Source organism: Cheilinus undulatus, linkage group 15 (genome assembly GCF_018320785.1).
Source record: "Cheilinus undulatus linkage group 15, ASM1832078v1, whole genome shotgun sequence".
In the NCBI taxonomy this organism is placed as follows: domain Eukaryota; kingdom Metazoa; phylum Chordata; class Actinopteri; order Labriformes; family Labridae; genus Cheilinus; species Cheilinus undulatus.
The window spans coordinates 4276837-4297105 of record NC_054879.1 but is presented as its reverse complement, the minus strand read 5'-3'; the positions used below and the strand labels follow the sequence as shown (position 1 = coordinate 4297105).

The following is a 20269-nucleotide window of genomic DNA, read 5'->3' as shown; positions in this document are numbered from 1 at the left end:
TTTCCCCTACAGCTGTCTTTCAAACCTGAAGTCTACATCAGATTCTGTGCCTACAAGTGGTTATTTCTCTTTCTGACAAATGTCAGAGCATTTTGAAATTAAATGTGCAGGACTTTCACTGACTAATATTTGTACTGGTGTAGTCGTACCAAGTACTAAAGGACGTGTGTACAATACGAATGAGGCACTGAGCTTTCAGCATGCTTTCTTTGAAAACATGTTTGAATATAATCATTTGTTTCATTTCTAATCATTTCTTTATTTATCTACTTGCCAACCAATCCACAATAAGTTTATCTGTTTTGTTTAGAGATTTTTTTAATGAATCATGGCAATATAGAGTCACCTTTTTCCAAATTTGGTGGGTGAGATGGCACTGATTGATGCAACTACTCTGCAAAGGGAGCTTAAGGACATTTCATAGCATAATTCATCATGCTTCTTTATTGGCTGTTTATTATTGCTGCTTTATTATTGATTATAGGTGTCATTTTTAGAGACAGAACAGGGATTGGGGCAGAACGATTTGCAAAAATAATTGAATTGTGATTTTTTTCCAAAATATTTAGATTTACTATGTGATTATTCTTGGTTTAATCTTACATATTTTTCAACAAATTCAATAATTCCACGAATAAGACCATGTGTATTGAAAACAATAAAAATATTTCCGTAGGCTGTTATCCATATTAGCATGAATCTGAATATACAGTACAATACAATACAATACAAGAACTTTATTCATCCTCAAAGGGAAATTCAATCGTCTGGGAGTCTCATCTGTTTACTTTACAATTATACAATCTAATTACTGATGGTATGAAAGATTTTCTAAATCTTTCTGTCCTGCAGCGCAGGGATAGGAGCCGTCCACCACCGTTGTTTCTTTGCTCATTGAGGGAGATATGAAGTGGATGATCCATGTTTCTCAGAATGGCCTCCACCTTGCTCAGTGCGCGTTTCTCCACCTCATCCTCCAATGAGTTCAATTTGATTCCGACCACAGAGCCAGCCTTGCATCCTTGTGTTTTACACTGCCTCCCAGCAGACTGCAGCATAAAACAGAACACTTGCCACCACAGACTGATAAAACATAAAGCATCTTACTGCAGATGTCTATTGATCGGAGTCTTCTGAGGCAGAAGAGGCAGCTCTGCCCCTTTTTGTAGATGAAGTCTATGTTTTAAGACCAATCCAATATGGAGGTGCAACAAGCTTTAAGCTATAAAGGAGGCAGCTGGGGTGGTGGAGGTGAGGTTAGCTACCAGCTGATCACAGCTGGGGTGTGACTTTTGTGAAGTAACGCTAGGCTTCATCAATTTTAGATAGAATGAGCGAACTATTTTTGCTCATATTGCAAATGTGATGTCATTTGCTTTGTTTAAGGGCATTATCATTTTTATGTCACTCATTCTGATTCAGAAAAATATACATAAAATACAAAAAGGAGGATTTTTGTAAACCATTATGAAAAAATTGACACTTGAATGTTTGTAATGTGCATACAATCTTTTCTGCTGCAAAAATGATTTATCAAACTGCTATTTTGACACATTTTTAGTTAAAGAAATATTGCAACTTCTGTGATTTGAAAATTGCAGCAGGCCACATTGTGATTTAATATAATTTGCAATTAATTGCCCAGCGCTACCAGGGATACCAGTTAAAATTTCAGTGTTTATGGCTTCTTCTTTTAAATAAGTCTCTTTGTAAACCTTGTAGTGAATGTAACACTGTATTTTCATTTGCATCTGTAACAGAAAATTCTGTATTGTTTGTTTTTCAGATGTGGAGTACATGGCTGTCGACTGGCTGACTGGGAACTTCTATTTTGTTGATCGGGTCAATGACAAGATATTTGTTTGTGACCGAGCAGGAGATACATGTGTTACTATCGTCCAACTGGACCTGCTGAATCCAAAAGGAATAGCTCTGGATCCACTCATGGGGTGAGTGTTCTGCAGTCTACATAATACACCATCTCTGAAAGCGCTACAGGGCTCATTTATCATCATGCATCTTTTGTTAAAGGAGGGAAAAAACCATGAAGGAAGAGAAAAAAATTGCTATGCATAACAATTGACATGTCTGGGAGACTGTGAGCGAGTTACAATGAAGGGATTTAAATGATTCCCTGTCCTTCGACTCAGCCCTTTTCTCTTTGAGCTGTGTAATTTGGTGGATAGTAATGCTTCAGACAGTTTCTACTGTTGAGACATTCATTTGTATTCACTGATTTCACTCAACATCCCTCAGTAGAAAATGGCCCTGCAGGACTTTCCATTACTGGATTTTTTTTTGTCTCTATTGAGATCACAAAAAAGCTGGGTGGCTATGGAGTAAAATGTATGAACACACTGTTTTTATTGAAAGGGAAATCGGGCTGCATGATTTTGGTGAAAATGGTAATCAGGATTATTTTTTTATCAGTATTAAGATCATGATTATGTATTCATTTCAAGCACATTTTATTGTGCTATGTATTTTAAAAACACATATCTACTGCTACTCATATATTTCCAGGACTGGATTAAGACAAAAACCCTGCCCCTGGCATTTGTGGTCCATACCAACCTCCTGACACTGAGTCAAATGTGACCCAGCTGCATATCCCCAAATACTCCCACTGTTGCTGTGCCACGCAAATTACATATGCAAGCAAAACCATCTAAGAGTGTGGTATAAAAAATGTAATGTTCAGTTTCAATCCTTGTCTAAGAATGATTGGTGCTTAATATTTTAGCTCAGTATGACAGCTTTTGTGAGTAACCCAGTTAATGCCAACTAAACATCAGTATGTGTCAGGGCTGTGGTTCTTAACTGGCCTGGCCTAAGGACCCACCGTAGTCTCTCTATTGAATCATGACCCACATTTCCCTAAAATTTTAAACAACTCATTTTAATTTTAGAAAAAAATGTTGCCGTTTTGATTGGAATGTAACAGAAAATATGACTAATGAAGGAAGAAAAAAAAATGACATTCTACAACCCATTTCTATACATTTGAGCCAGTTTTTCAGAGATCTTGACGTATTACCTCTTTTTCATAAAAAAAGCAGATTGGTTAACCTAAGAAAAGGAGATAAATGAGTCGAAATATTCAGAAAACGATGAAAGTTACTTATTATCGTGGTTAAACAGAGTAAAATAAAATGCATGGATATCCAACTTGTATTTATTGATTGACTGTATGGATGTCCATTTAATACTTACTAGACCATTTTTTCACATTTGTGACCTACTAAAAAAAGCTGTGACCTAAAAACCAGTTGAGAACCACTGTGTTAAGGAATATAAGTACAGAAAAATAAATAAATATTACGGTCGACAACTGTGTGAAGCAAACATAAATAACTGTCCTCAATCACGTTTGCCTTTAACCTTGATGGAGCAGATGGATTGGCCATATTCCATGTCTGTCATCAGGCAGATCCGTCTTGCTAAGCTTCAAGTTGACAGGATTGTGCCAAGTATGGGAACAGATCTGAGGAGAATGAGGCAATTGCCATTGGTGAGGTTTGGTTGCATTGGAAGCAGGTAGCTATGGCTGCCACTGGTGTAGCAAAAGTTTGGATGTAGCTATAGTATAGTGTCAGTTTTAGGAGAACGGGGATACATTAAGAGCAAAGAACTGCAATGAAAGCACTTTATAGCTGAGAAGATGTTTTTATTTTTCTCCAGATCTGCTTTTGCGTGAGTTTGTGATGGTAATGGGTGAGGTTGGTTACGCTGTAGGCTTGTTTATGCAGTGGCAGCTGTTGGAGCGAGGAGCTCTGGTGTAGCTACAGTATGGTAAAGTTTTTTTGTGTTTTTTTTTTTTTTTTTTATAAGATCTGGTCAGCATTTCTGTATTAAAATAAGATCAAAGAACAGCACTGTAAGCTTTCCTTGGTGGAAAATAGGGATGTGCTGAATGCTTAATCGCTAAAACGGTTAGTCTTTTATCAAATTAGCAGGTGTGGGATTTGTAAGTCGGTTAAACAAATTACCCATCATTTTTGTAAAATAAACAGTGATGAACTTCCTGCCACTAGAGGCTGCCGTAGCTTCAGTTAATGGCCGCTGCCCACCTGTCTGGCAGTTCACAGATGTAAACAGGAGAAGCTCAGCAGTGGCTTAGCGGTTAGCGTGTTGTAGGAACAGCGTGGTATCACAGTTTTTAAAAGTAGTAAATGGAATTTAATGGTATGTAGGCTGTCGAGGGTTGAACTCACCGTTAACTTCCACTGAAGTAAAAAGAGTCCACATCTCAAAGCATGATATTAATCTGCAAAGAGGAAGGCTGGCAGTGCTGGCTTGTAATGTTAGTCTTGCTGAAGAGAATATAACGTCACACCTGCTGACACAATGACCCTGTGAGGAATTTGTGTGTTTTCTAAGGATTTTCTCCTCTCCCCTTTAGACTGGTCGGTTAAAGGCAATTTAAATGGACGTTTAGCCGAATAGGTGCTTAGGAACATCCTTAATGGAAAAGATGTTTTTGCTCTTTCTCCTATGGGCCTTGACATTTGATCCACCTGCAAGCTTCACTTTTCGTAAACTACCACAGCCCTTGCCTACAAAGCTCACATTACTTACCACAGCTTTAGATGCCTACTACCTCATTTCGTCTTGTTGATCTGTTTGGCCCATAATGAATGTAATAGAAAGAACATTCTTCTTATCACCTTTGAAGAATTTTTTTGAAAAGTCCTCCTCCTCCTAAACACTTTATATGAGAGGTTTCCCAGATATACCCACTGCAATGGAAATATGCAGCAGTCTCTCTGACTTGTCAGATTAGTTTGTCTTATCTGGTAACACCAAAATCACAGTCAAGATAGAAATTCAAATAGTCCATTTAGCTCTGCAGCCCCGAGACTGAAACATGTCCAGCTTGTGTTAAACAGTCATATTGATCCCAAATAATAATTTAGAATTCTTAGCAGTTTAGCATGTTTCATACAGAAAGACAGAAAAACATGCAAATGATTTGATCAGGTTTTTTTTTTTTTAATGGTGCCAATGTAGCCTCCTGATTTTAATTTAAATTTTATCCCTTTTTTAAATTCCTCTATGTTTTGGCCGTAGTTACCATGGGGACTTCTATTTACTACCAGTTGCTACTGCTTATGTGGCAGTCCTTAAATTGATTGCTCATAACAGGAACGTTAGCTTTTGTGCTAGTGTGTTACTGTTATTCTTTATTTTTTTATTTCTGTGGTATGGACAGGGGTTTGTTTTGTTGGCTGTACTACTATCTTTTGTTGGATTAATTGTAGGGCTGGGCAATTAATCGCAAGTTAGATTAAATCTCAATATGGCCTGCTGCAATTTAAAAATTACAGAAACTGCAAAATTTCTTAAACTTGAAATATGCCAAAATAGCAGTTTAATAAATTATTTTTTTTGCAGCAGCTTTACAAGCCTTACCTCCTCCACCCCAGCTGCCTCCTTCATGCTACTATGGATGAATTGCTTCTGAAATAATTTGATTTTTTTGAATACTCATTGTCATTCATATGTCCATCCATATGGGGGTTTCTAGCCATGCACTCCCTGAAAAGTCAAAGCAGCTGCTTGACTAACCCAGGTAGCATCTTTAGAGCAGAGCCTTCTCTGCCAAGTAAAACTGTAGGATATATCAATTTTGCAATGAAATGGTAAAATGCACAATGAGTGTACCTGACTGAATGTAGGTTATATTGATTTATTGCTTGACTTTGTTGAAAAATGCACAAGTTGAGTAATAATAATAATAATTGCATATTAAATTGTGATCTCAAGATGGGGGGGGGGGGGGGGGTGTCGCAATTAGATTATTTTTGCAAATCATTCAGCCCTAATTAATTGGGGATTGATTTCTATTTACTAAGAGGTTTCAAAGCCATCTCTGTTTATGAAATACATCAAACAAGCAAACAAAAAGATAATGGCTGTACATCACCCTGATATCAATATATCCATGAAAAGACGACACAGCAGCAGTCATTTTAGCAGGGCAGACACCACACCTAAAGACAGAGCATGTTTTCAGTTGTACACTGGTTCAGGTAGAGATAAAGGAATTTACTACTCTAATACTAATGGAATATATTTATTTTACTGTCTGGTCATATTACACAGTACTGACAGCTTCCTGAACATCACTTACAGTGACTGCATGTTGCTGAATTTGTTTTGTATTTTTCCTGACCAGCCAAGTTAACAGAAACTTTGAATCTTAATATTCAACATATTAAATCATGACGGCTTAGCTCTTGCTGATTTGTGGATCTCAACTTTATAAACTATACTTTATTAAACAGCTTTGGCTTGAACCAAAAGCTGTTGTGTCTTATCAAAAATAATTGGCTGCTGGCTCCTTAATGACATGGGCAGTTTTGATTTTCCTGGCAGCATTTGACTTATGATAGAACACACAGAGTAGCTGTCTTCCTCTAAATCACCTCTGATAAGTATGACATTTTTTATTATTGATTTTGCCATAATCACACGACATGTGCACACTCATCCCATTCTGTTCTGTGTGTAGAGGGATGATAGAATGTATATAGAGCCTGCTAACCCACATGGGAGCTGCACATGATGGCTGCTGACTTTAGCAGACACAGAAGTTTTCCAAGGCTCCTCTCTGGCTCTAATTAGTGAGACGGGGGTACAGCTGTTTCTGAAAAAGGCGGGCCTGAGAGAGGTCTGTCAGCCTGGAGCAATGGAGCGAAAACAAATGAAATCAGGGAGGTGTTGGATGGCAGCACAGTGAGAGGAAAAGTGTTTATGGAGAATGTTCTCATTTGGCACTTCTTTTTTGTGATTTGATTTTCTCCCATACTCTGCCGTTTTTCCTATCAGAGAAGGTGTTTAATTTTGCCATGGGCAAACCTTTTATGGTGAACCTTTTTTCTTCATGAGTGGGTAAGAATTTGATTGATAGTAGGGTTTGTTCATCACCCAGAATCTGATCAGCACAACAAAATTGAAGCTTGCAGGGAATAACATTCACATTTTTTATTTTTATCTTTATATTTTACTAAAATGAGATGAAATAGAACTATGATTCACAAGAAGCCTGGATGATGACAAACACAATCAGATTCTCTGATTTGTTTTGACAATGCTAGAACCGATTCCATATTAGCATTAGCTAATAGCATTAACACCAATGTTTTCCATTACTGTTTTAACAGTAAGAGAATGCAGAAGTTATTGCAAGTCTCCTCTTGTAATAATTTTTCTCTGCAACACATCTTGTAGTTGCTGAGATGTTCTACTTGAACATATATTTGTTAATACTGTTCATCTTTAAGTGAGAAGGTATAAAAGTATGTGGTAGCTTTTATCAGGCCAAATAACCTGTCAAAATAAAGCAATCCAAGAATTCTGCAGAATTTTATATGAAAGAAAAGCTGCTATACTGTTTTGAAGGCTGCCCATTCTTGAGTGTTGACAGGCACTCTACAATTTACAACTAAAAGCAGACAAAGGCAGCCCATAGCCATCTATTTTTATATATCTTTATGGTTAGGATTTTTTCTAATGTTTTTTGGTGGCAAAACTGCAAAATTGAACAAAAGCAGAGAAAGAGAAATTCTGCTGTTGCTGTAAAAATAGACAAAAGGACCTACTTCCAGTAATTTTCAGTTCTTAAGGTGTCCTTTGTATTATAGTAATACACATTATATAACTGATCTCATGTAGCTTATTTTATCAGGGTTGGTCATTTTTATCTAGCATGGATCTCTCTGGTTGTACCTGCAGAATACAAAATTATTGCATCAGCACCATCCTAATCCCGGAAAGCTATCATTTGTATGCCACATGGAGGTGCACCTGTTTGGGGAGCTGGGTCCCTTGCTGACGCTGACAGTTTTCCAGCACAGCCTGGTCTCAGGTTCAAAGGGCAGCCCATCTCTCCTCTGACTTGACTTGTGCAGATTAAGCCGGCTTCCCGCTGCTCTGTGGCTGAAGCTCGTTATCATTGGTATCCGTTGGAGCTCTGTCCTCCCAGAGCCGCAGCAAGACAGCACGGCAAGCCTTCCATGTTAATTACCATTTGTGCAGACCTGAGCAGTTTGAATACTTAAAGTGACAGTCTGTGATATCTCTACCTCCAATAAAAGGACATATCACTCCTGTATCTGATGTTATTCAGTCCCCATTGTTAAAAACACATTACACTACAGCTATTTTCCATGAGAGCTCAGTATCAGTCTTACATCAGCTCACTCCCTGTGTCTTTTTGAATTGATTTTTTGGCTATCCTTGTGGTTTTTGAGGTACTAAATGGTTTGGCTCCTCTGCATCGCACATTGTCTGTCATTTTATGTCTTCTGACTCACCCTCAGGTCCTCTGCAGCAAGCCTTCTAAATGCCCCCAAAATTACCTCAAAGGAAATGAGAAATGCTGCTTTTATCACCTCTTCCTCCAGGTTATGGAGCTCTTTTTTATCAGAGTAGCAGCTTCACTGATATCTTTTTGAAGACATTTAAACACATTCTGTTGCTTCTTTCCAGACCTATCTTTGATTTTTAAAAACATCATATTTTACCAGATTTTATTCATTTATTGATGAATGAAATGGCACAAACACCAGCCAACCTGCAACAACTATTACTAACATTACTACAACAACTGTGACTAGTAAGTTTTTAGAATTATCTTGTGTTGATGTAGTTTGCTCTGAAAATTGGTAAATGATTTTATGCATCATGTGTTTCTGCAAATACTAAGATGAGTAGATTTCTTAATATTATATCATCATACCACCTCCTAACGGCTAGTGTGTTATCAGAAATGGGAACTAAGAGGATGCGTCACATAGATGTGCACCAGTTTTGACAATCAAAGCTGAGAACCAATTTATCCTAAAGCCCATAAACATGCACATGCAGTAAAAACTGCTTATGGAGTCAGTCCAACAGATGACTTCTGCTAAATAACAATAAACTCTTTTCTGGTTAGCAGCTTGAGTCACTAGCTGATGTGACACAAAATATGCATATAGACTTTACATCCATGCATGAAATGTTATTTGTTTCTGGTCCGATCATATTCAATAGTGGCCATATAGGCTGACTAATGGGGCTTTTCCATTACATGGCATGGCTTGGCGTGACTTGGTTTGACTTGGCACAGCAGCCCATTGCAGCAGGGGATTTGCTTTTCCACCACAACCGAGCTACCCGTCGCTGATGACGCGACATTCTGAGCCTTCCTCGATCTCTTTACACTGTCTGATCTGATTGAATTTACCTAGTTTTAAAGCAATAATCACACTGTAGACTGACAGCGCTTTTCACATTCTCCTTCTCTCTCTTTCATTCTGTGATCAGTAAACAAACTATAATTCACACTTATCATTAAGAGGAGAGAATTTTCCTGCATAGAAGTTGAAGAACATTCTTCTGATGATTGATTTATCTCTAGATAGCAGAAAATGAACACAAACATATTTTGGATTGGGCGGTTAGAACGGCATGCCTTATTAGCACCAGTTAAAAAATGAAAGACTGACTGTCTTTGGCTTCTGTTATTAGTAGGTACCGAAAAAGTTGGAATACTGGATCTGCGCCTGGTCCGTCCTGAGTTTTGGTCTTGTGTCATAAATGTTCAAGCCGTACAGTGAAAGCTGACATCAGACCACCACTGTAACAGAGTTAGACAGCTGGAGCAGAGGCGGGGATAAAACGTACCTCCCCATGGCCTGGAAATGTATCACGGGCATCATTGCACCCTATGAACCACTTTGGAGGTGGGGCTAGCTCGCTTTGGCCCTGCTCTAGAGAAGGACCATTTAAGGGCGGCTCAGTGCTGCTTGGCTCGGCCAAACTGGTGATGGAAAAGCAAATCAGCAGTCGCTGTTTCTAACAGTTCTTAACTTCAGGTTCATGTTTTAAAAGCAGTATTTCAGTCCTATTTTGCAACACATTGTCTTAAAATGTATGTGTTATTATTTTTTATTCCTGCTTAAGCTGTTATTTAAACTTGCAGTAAAAAAACAGCTGAGGACTGGGATCATCCAAGCTTGGGCCTGCTTAGCCATGGCCAGTGGATGGCCTATCCTCCCCTATAACTGGTCTTATTTGTCACACAGGAGCTGTTTCATGCCAGTTCATGCTGTGTGGACAGCATTAAAACAGCTCTGGAGTGCACAGCATGATAGGAGCTGTGCAGGCAGACCCTGTGCTGCAACTACAAGAACACAAGCTAGGTGCTCTTCAGGAGAGAGGAAAAAGATAGGAAACATTTCAGGATAAAAAGGTTTCCCTTTACCTCTTAACTGAAAGCATTTGTGCTGCTTGTGCATATATACGGGTTCCTGCTGTCTCTGTTTTCATGCATGTGCAGGCTGAGGAGTGTGGTATGATAGTATGTAATTAAATCATATTGTATTTTTATTTCTAATGTTAAAACTTCAGTGTGTGAGCCTGGGATTTAGCTGTTAGATGTATTCTGACCACTTTTCAGGAAATATTGTAGACTAGTACTGATACTTAGTGGATATAAAACAGTATAAAAACTCTGTGCTACCGCAAATACTGTTCACTGAGACAGTTAGAGGGAAAGATGCAGTCAGGTAAAGATCTTAAATAACAAGAGAATAAAACAATAATTGGTTGTTACTTGTTGGATAATTCCTTAAGGAGTCAGAGCACAGCTGTAAAGAGAAAAGAACATTTCTGTGTTTCTCTGACTGATTTATTTATGATTAAAGAGTAGGGATGGCACGATTACCCGTTTTCATGATTAACTGCGGTATTAAACTTTACAATTAGTTAATCATAACGTTTCCTAAATACTGTCAATTTCCAGAAAGATTATGCCGGGAACCGTATTGGTATGTCAGTGCAACTCACCCGGAACGAAAACAGTTGCACAACAACTGCATGTCACTGCCTCCTGTTGCTTCGTGCAGTTGCAGGCGGAGGCGTGTCACAGTCCCAAACGAGCTACAGCATGGAAGAGGAAGAGCTGTTCCCTCCAAATAAACGGTTAAAGTCAGCTGTGTGGGATTTTTTGGAAACAAAAAAACAAAATGACCAGGGTGTCCTTGTGGAAGACGGCCAGCCTAAATGTAAAACATGCCACAGAAAAGTTGCACTGAAATCAGGTGATACTTCAGCACCTGCGGGATAACCACCCAGTGTTGTAAAGTAAAGGTAAAGGTAAATAGCAACTGGATTAAGTTATGTCAAGGACCCGGTTCTGTGTTTTTGAAATACCCGAAATCAGTAACATTTTAGCTTATACTGTGATACTGCTATCGAGTCTCACAGGCTCTGTGACGTAACGTCATTTTAAGATAAGACTGGTGTAAAAACATCCATCCGTTCTTTCAAAGGGAACATAAACTAGAAGTGTCATGCATCACATCAAACAAGAATGTACATTAAACTGTCGACTTGAGGAAAGAAGACGCTGCCTGTGGGTTGCATGCCATCATATCCTCCTGTGCTGGGAGTAACAGGCTCATATCCCTAACTTAAGCTGCTTCAGTATTCAAGTCCTGTTTGTTAACAATATTAATTCAGTGTAGAAATCTGCGGTTGAATCGGCAGAATTGAAGGTAATTAGCAAACTTTACGAGCTGAAGACGGAAAGTATGATGCGTTCAGGTAACCTCAGTAAATTAGACAACTGTATTATATATGTTATGATGTGTTCAAATGCCACATAAAAATGGGAAAATTTAGATTTTGCTGAGAACCTTTAATAAATACAGTTGTGAACAGGAAGAATGTGTTTATATTTGAGGGATATAAAATAGATGTGACTGATTGAATTATAGCTTTTTAACTCAAACACTACTCAGCTAAGACCACTCGAGTGGTCCATCCAAATGGGATTATTATTATTTTTCTTGTAATTTTTGGTTACTTTACATTGTTGATATATTATTTTGTTATGAGAGCATCCTAGGATGGAAATAAATTAAAATACAAGACTTATAAGGAGTGTTCATGTGATTTTACTTATTCATGGTAGTGTGAAATTCATCAATGCAAAAATAATCGTGATAATCGTAAAATCGCAATTATTTCTCTGACAATAATCATACCAAGAAAATCTGTGATCGTGACATCCCTAGTCTGGAACAGGCTTGAGTGTGTATGTGCTCCCCTACAAGTTAGTCTGCAGTCGAGTATGACAGTTGTGTATTAAAGGTACAATGTGTAGAATTTGGCTGCATTTCGCCGAACAGAAACGGTGTACATGGGATATAATGTTTATATATCTATGTGCACTATGTTAAAATAAGTGCACAATCATCCCCTTTAAACTTTCGTTTTCTTTTTACAAAATTAGAAAAAGCTTTTTAAATTTTCATTACCGCGGGTCGCCCTCACGGAGGCTGCCATATTGAACCGCCATGTTGTCTACGGCAACGTTTTGGGGACAGAAAGAGGGAAACGCGATTTTTAAATACGAACCTGCCCGCCGGTCCTGAAAGCTACCTGGAAGGCAGGTGGAGAAGAAGACTGACCTATAATCTAGAAAAATTGTGGTTACAAAAAGGAATGAATAAACCCTCACCTCTTCACTGCTGTAAATGATGTCCGGCTCACGATCCTTTTTGGTCTTCACAGGCTCTCGTCGCCTAGTGATGTGACGTTTTGGTAACAGATCGGCTCATTGTAAAATCTGAACGCTAGATGTCGCTAAAATGCCAAATTCTACACATTGTCCCTTTAAGGCAAGTTGTGTCAATAAAGCCAAAAGAAAAAGTTGCTGCCAGCTGATAATTCTGCATAACGCTACATCTGGTACTAATCCTTTTATAAAGGAGGGAGTTCACAAGACCTATCCTTTCTGCTCTTAAATGCAAAAAAGTGACAGCAAAAGACCTCACAGAAAAATGTGTCAAGAACAAGGACATATCAGGTCGCGTCTGCTCTGAGATATACACTGCCACAAGCCCATTATTCTCAGCTTTTGTGATTTGTTGTTGTTGAAAATTGAGCCTTGGCTGCCAGGTAGGTGTCAGCACCCTGCAGTTATCCTGGGCCTCACTCGGGCTGTGGAGGTCTTCTAGCTTCTGACTTAATGTTAGAACTCTGTCTTAGCAGGTGTTTGGAAAGATTTGATGCAGAGTTCATGGCTGTGGAGTCACATTCACTGTCACATTTTTGTCCTTTTATGCAACACATCCTAAGTAGTGTTCAATTCTCCACACATTTAAACATGACCTTAATTGAATTGCTTTTCTCCGTTCCCCATGGCCCTCATCTAATGTGTCATTCGTGTGAATGTAGCAACGAATGCTTGATTTGTTTACTCCATGCTCCTGTTTTACAGTCCAAAGATTCACAGTTACATTACAAAGGTTATTATTTTACAGTAATAATGTGCTACACTACTGTGTTACAGACAAATGTAATGTGATTGTGATTACAATGTGGTTGGCACTAACTGTTGGGGGTTAGTGCCACTTTATTACCATTGTGTGGGTTCTAATCCTGCATGTAAAGAACATGGCAGGTTTCTGTAGAGTACCCTTGTGGAGTGCTGGTTTGATGAGAGGACCCTTCAGTGCAGGTCTTAAGTGACAAGTGGAGGTGGGCAGTGCTACTCCTGGACTGTGAGCTTGTGAGCTAACAAACACGTATCAACATGTGGTCCTCCTCAGCTTTGGGAACCAAAGTCCATAGTCCACAATGGCCTGTACACTGCCAGACCCAACAGAAAATAATACCCAGAAGGACATATCTGAGTGCTGAACCTTCAGTTTTTTGTAAGTCATTTTTGATCTTGCAACTGAGGAGGTCAGATTGTTTGAGTTGGTTCTTTCTTTGCCTTTGTAACAGACTCTGAGGAAACAGACGGTGATACAGGGGCAGTTTATATTCTGTGTTTTATGGTAATGCAGGGGATCTATTTAGAAAAAGCTGGGAACGCATGTCTACTGATTGAAAAAAACATGAAAAGTCCAACTACATAATGACATGAATGGACCTTTTGGATCAATGATCTTATCCAAAATAGGGCTGGGCAATTAATGGGAAATTAGATTAAATCGAAATATGGCCTACTGCAATTTTCAAATCACAGAAGGTGCAATATTTCTCCAGCCTGAAATTTTTGTCAAAACAGAAGTTTAAAACTTTTTTGCTGCAGAGATGTTATGCATTACAGATCATGCAATCATCCACAGGCATTTTTTAGAATAGTCTACAACCAGGTTATTCAGTTGGAGGCTCTGGGGCCAGATCAGGCCCCAAAGTCATTTTTAGTGACTCTTTAAAGATCCAGTATGTAGGAATTCTGCCCTGAAACATCTATATTTATTTTCAAAAGTAAACATTCATATATTATATCATTTTTAACTGAGGTCTTACAGTATTTCAGATATTTCCTAAACTTCCTTCTCTATACTAATGATGTGATTGCTCCTTCAGCAAAAGACTCGCAGGTTGTCCCGGCCAGGAAGCTAGGCTATACAGCATAACAGATGGGTTCAGTTTCTCCCTGGAATTCAGAGAATTTTTGCAAAAAAATTGGCCACAAAATAACGTTGCCTCAAATAAACACACTAGAATTTGTTTAAGGGTTATACCCAGAAAGCCTCTGTGTTTTGTCTCACTTATTGACGTTTATAGCAAATGCTTGCCTGTGGTTGTTGCAGCCAAAGGTGGAACAACCAGTTATTAAGTTTAGGGGGCAATGACATTTCCCCAATAAATTAGGACGGGGGTGAATACTTGTTCACAGCATCTTGCAATGTCTCTCAGGCCCTTCTTATGGAGGCTTCCTCAGCAAGTGGCCCCCATTCCAAACCAAGCGGCAACCTCCAGTCCTAAAAAATGAAGCCAATTCGGAAGTGCAAAAAATTGCTATACCACGAGTGTCCACTTGAGGCTGGCTGCAGGAACACCGGAAGTTCTGTCTGCATGCATGTTAAACAGCTGGTTTTGACACACAAAATAAACTGGTTTACAGCCTGGTTCAAAACACCAAATGTGTCTCATTAGCTAGTGTCTTATTGTGCTCCCACTGTAGGGGGGCTGAATTTTTTTGTACCACGATCATTTGGATTATATGTAGGATGAAATCTGATTGGCACGTCTCTGTTGATTGACAGGTAGCTCGGCAGGCAGAGGCTCTGTTTCTGTCAACCGGAATGCTAGCTAGCAGGCTGACGGGAAGTTGCACTTAGTGGGCGGGCCGTTAGGTTGATCCAAAGTTCGGTTGAGACAGCGAATTCAATATGGAAGCCTCCACAAATGAGCTTCAAGAACCGTTTTAGCCCGCCTATTGTAAGCAGACGACTGACGTTACACGAGGTTTGTCCAATTCTTTCTACAGTCTGTGTTCCAAACTAATTGAATACCCCTGGTCTACAAAAATCCTACTTTTTGTATGTTTTTCTTATTTAATATGAGAGTGACATAAAAATTATAACTCCCTTTAATACATCAATTCCTACTGAATTTGCGATACGAGTCAAAATCGTCACAATTAGATATTTTTCAAAAAAATTCAGCTCTAGTTTTATCTAATACTGTGTTGGCTGTAATATGATTTATTGCTTGTGATTGTTGGTTAAAAAACACAATATAATGTTGCAATACTGAGGGAAAAAAATCGCAATTAGATTGTTTACCCAAATTGTTCAGCCCTAATCTGAAACATGATCCATCACTACACTGTCTACACTGTAAGGCTCAGTTTATTTTGACATTATTTTAACATTATAATGCCATAGAAAAACATAAATGCTGTATGAATATGCCTTGATGATGATATGTGAAGATTTTGACTCTTAGTTTGAAACAAATATGCCGTCTTTCAAAAAAAGAATCTGCTCTCCTGTTGTAGACTAAAACCATCAGTGTTACCCAACCTGATATTTTCTGCTGAGGGATTTCATCTGTTGGCTGATTAATTATCTAGATACCTGAAAATACTCTTGTCAACATACGCTCCATAGTTCTTAAAGACACTGTCTCTGGATGATTAATTTCATAAATGAATCACTGATGTTTAAAAAATTCACTTGAAGGTTACAAGATATCAAATTAAAGACTGAGTCTAAAAGATCTAACTTTCATTAACCTTTAGCTGTTGATAACCATGTTTAAGACTTGAAAAAATGAAATATAACTGTTCTTTTATTCAAGTGTAGAGCCTGTAAACTCTAGCTTTACAGTAGTTAATACTGTTCTGACAAAATGGCAATGTATATTTGTATCATATTAACGATTAAAGATGCTGGGTCAGACTGTTTTGTCTTATCTACAGCACTTTGGAGCCCCCCTGATATTGAACTTACTGGTATGTGGAAGGAAGTCGTCTCTTTTCACCGGAAAATCAGATTGTTGTAAACAATAAAGCAAATACTAAGCTGGGGGCCGAGGCTTGTCCTGCCATCTTTGTTCATTTTTGCCCCTGTAGAGTTAAAATATGTGACCCATGGATTAAACTCACAGTATTTGTATGTTGGGAGGTCTTGCCCTTATATACAGGCCACAGGCATAACGTCACCACAGTTGTTAATTGATTATTCTTATTGCATATTCACTGTGAATTATCATGTACATTCATACATACAGTTTTTACTACTTTAAAATAGGGCTGCGAAATTAACCAAAATTTGATTAAATTGCATTATGGCCCCCTGCAATTTTCAAATTGCAAAAGGTGCAATTTTTTTTCTTTGACCTGAAATTTATGTCAAAATACCAGTTTAAAACTTTTTTTGCAGCAACAGAGACATTATGCATTACATATCATGCGATCATTCAGGTGCCGTTTTTTTAGAGTAGTCTACAAAAAATCGTGGTTATGGCCTTGTTAAGGGAAAAAAAGAAAGTTAAGAAATAATCGCGTATCAAATTGCAATTGCAAGGTTGGGGGAAAAAATTGCAATTAAAATATTTTACAAAATATTTTCCAAATTTTCAGCCCTACTTTAAAATGTGTTTTTTAACTCACAGTCAGTGTTCTTCTTATTTTCTGTCTTATTTTAAGCTCACGTGTTAATGTTTAACTCCACCATTGCCAAGTATTGTACAAGAAAATACAAGATATGAAGTAGGCTATTGCATTTCTTTAAGTCAGTTGAAAAGTGAAGAGTTATCCGCTGACAGGTTTTGTTTTAAACATGCACATTTTTCATGTATACTTATGGTATTCAAGCTTATTCCTCAACCTGTAAAAGAGCAGATTATCTGCTCTGCTTTAGCTCCATTATGCTTTAATCCTTTAATGGTTCATTTAATAGTTGCAGCACTCATTCATTTGTTAATATCAGAACAGTGTTAATTTTGTAGACTTAAACTATGACTAAAAATGTTCCTCGACAGTCTACTAGACTAAAACTAACAAAAATAGATCTGTGATGACTAAAACTGACAAAAACTAAATTTAGTTTTCATCAAGATGACTAAAACTAAACTAAAATATAATTTAGTTTTCAGCGGACACTAAAATCTGTGATATTTCTCCATTGTGGGTAAATATGTCAAAAAACAATGCATCTGTAGCTATTCTGCAGAAGAATAGTAGAAAGCAGGGACCCCAAGTCTGGCAGGGTGCAGAGAATACACTGCTATGATTTGGTACCAGATTTAGGCAAGAAAATAAAAGCTTGGACTAAAAGTAAAGACTAAAATGTGAGGACTTTTTATGGACTAAAACTAGACTAAAACTAAAAAGGGTAGAAATGACTAAAATGTGACTAAAACTAAAATGCATTTCATTTAAAGGTTAAAACTAAGACTAAAATTAAAAATAGCTGCAGTAACACCGGATCAGATTCATTTAGGCTTGGATAGACCAGGGTTCAGCCAAAAAGTACCAAGAAAATCTGAACTGAAGACATGCCAATTGGTGAAAATCCTTCAGTAAGCAGGTGACATCAGAATATATAGTAAACAATTATTAAACTGTCATCCCTTGCAGAATGATGTTCTTCACTGACTATGGGAACGTAGCCAAGGTGGAGCGCTGCAACATGGATGGCACCAACCGGACCCGCCTGGTGGATTACAAAATCGAGCAGCCCACTGCTGTGGCATTGGACGTAGTCAAGAAGCTGGTGTACTGGGCAGATGCATACCTGGATTACATTGATGTGGTGGATTACAACGGCAAGAACAGACACACCATCATCCACGGAAGCCAAGTGAGTATCACATTTCACTGCAAGTGTTTTTTTGTCTTCACTGGGCTCAACATTAGAAGGAGCCATTGTGGACAAACGTCAGCGGGAATCTGAACAGACAGTTGGCTCCTCTTATCAGTAGCTTCTTTCCTCCTCTTCATTTAAGAGGCTCCAAATTGTTACATGAGAGGGATTTTCTTGGTTAATTTTCTAATTTAGGGCACTGTGCTTTATCACTGCAAGACAGGTGGTATATTCACTGCTTGTTGCTGTAATTCCCTCTTCATTTACATAGAAAAGGTCTTTTGAATAGAGGATAGATGGTTTATGAAATTGAGGCACATGTGGGGCTGTACTCCAAATGAGCATATCAATAGTCTCTTTCCTGTAGTACACTTTGGAGGCCTTTCATCACAGATTATGACTATTCATTAAAAGACCCTTTCAAGCAAGTTGCACTAGATGTTCACCATTTATGAGGAAAGAACGTACATTTCAGGCACCTCATTGTGTATGCAGGTGATCTTTGCATAATACTTCCTCCTCCATTTGCTTGCAGCCTCATTAGACAGTAGATGTTCCCTTTATTTTATCTGCATAACAAATACCACGCTTCTTGTTTCTACATCTCTTTCTATAGCCTGAACCATCTAAAACTTATTTTTAGCCTCGAGTGACTTTTGATCACTAAATACAATTTTTAATGTCATTTTTTAAATATGCATTTTTGAGATTGTGATCTTTGTAAAGTAGTAGAAATCATGCTTTTTATTTTTCAACCACTCAGAGCGCTTTTACACTACATATCTCAATTAGCAATTCACCCACACACACACACAGAGTAATGGCAGAGGCTGTTGATCTACTGCATGTCACATGGCTACAATACCATATTTCTACTGAGCTCAGTGCTGGGACTAATTTTTTGAGTGTTGATATTTGTTACTTTGGTTTAAATGCTGCTTTAACATTTCTCCATTTCTTCTCTCTGTCTCTGGGATTGTCCTCCATGTATGAGCTGGTGGCTGCTATGATAATGACATTGTGTTTTTCACTGCAGTTGTAAACTACAGAGCACTGTGTTCATTCTAAACCCTGTAGATATTAGGAGTTCAGTAGTATATGTATTCTCCCCAAACCATCAGGATTCAGGGGTCACAGTTAGATGCCTGAGGCCCCACAGTAGAGCCCGACCGATTGATCGACAGGCCGATTAATCAAGACGATTATAGCGTATCACAGATTAATCAACATCAGCGAATATGTAGCTGTTATATTAACCCTTAGTGCTCACATGGCACGGATCCATTGTGCCTTTCTAATCATGTCTTCCAAGCATTCATAGCTCTTACAGAACATTTTCTAGTGAGCCCAGAACTTGGCTGATTTTCTGGAATCTCTGAGGACAGCATTGTCCTATACAACAGTACGTGACACAGTTTATAAAAACGTTGATAACTTTTGAACCGTAAGTCATAGAAACTTTCTCCTTTTTTACCCTGAGAGCTGACCATTTTGCCATTTGTTTGCTACCATCAATGTCTCTATAGCTCTAAAGGACGCTGTTGTAGCGAGCCCGGAACTTTGGTGGCTTTTCGGGGTCTTTGGAGATTAAATCCACAGCGTTATATCTGTTAATAAGCACCTTTTAATCCATTTTTAATCCATTTTCGATCATGTACTTTGACTTTCTTCAGTGGGCAGCCATATATGTTTGACATGCAAAGCATTGTGGAAGTTGTAGTTGACCAGTTGTGTCTCTACTGCTTAGAGGGGTAGAGATGCAGGAGTCGAGAATAAACAATGATAAATGCAACTGTTAGTTCAAATGTCCACCATTATCTAATATAAGACTATTATACAGCATTTTAACGTCATCTGAGTTGCATCTTTGTGAAATAAACAAAGATAATATAAATATAAGAATTTGTGTTCCTGTACAGTATATATCCTGTGTATATCAATGTTCTTATTTCATATATCGGCCGATATATCGGTTAGATATATTGGATATTGGCTTCTTTTAGCCCCCAGTATCAGTATCGACGTCGGCCCCAGAAGTCCAATATCGATCGGGCTCTACCCCACAACAAATATGTCTGATTGGGGCAAAAAAGGGTCAAATATGACAGTATTATCCGCCAATCCAGGTGGACGTACCACTTGTAAAGGATAACAAACAACCA

At 38.3% G+C, this 20269-nt stretch overlaps 1 protein-coding gene across 1 annotated transcript in view; it reads left to right on the top strand.

The window, feature by feature from the left end:
* The window catches only part of lrp1bb (low density lipoprotein receptor-related protein 1Bb), a 245433-nt gene that overhangs the window by 10723 nt on the left and 214441 nt on the right, over window positions 1–20269 (top strand). Inside the window, exons 5-6 of the mRNA XM_041807111.1 lie at window positions 1787–1949; window positions 17882–18104. Coding sequence (XP_041663045.1) covers window positions 1787–1949; window positions 17882–18104 — 386 coding nt within the window. The remainder of the gene's footprint in view (window positions 1–1786; window positions 1950–17881; window positions 18105–20269) is intronic.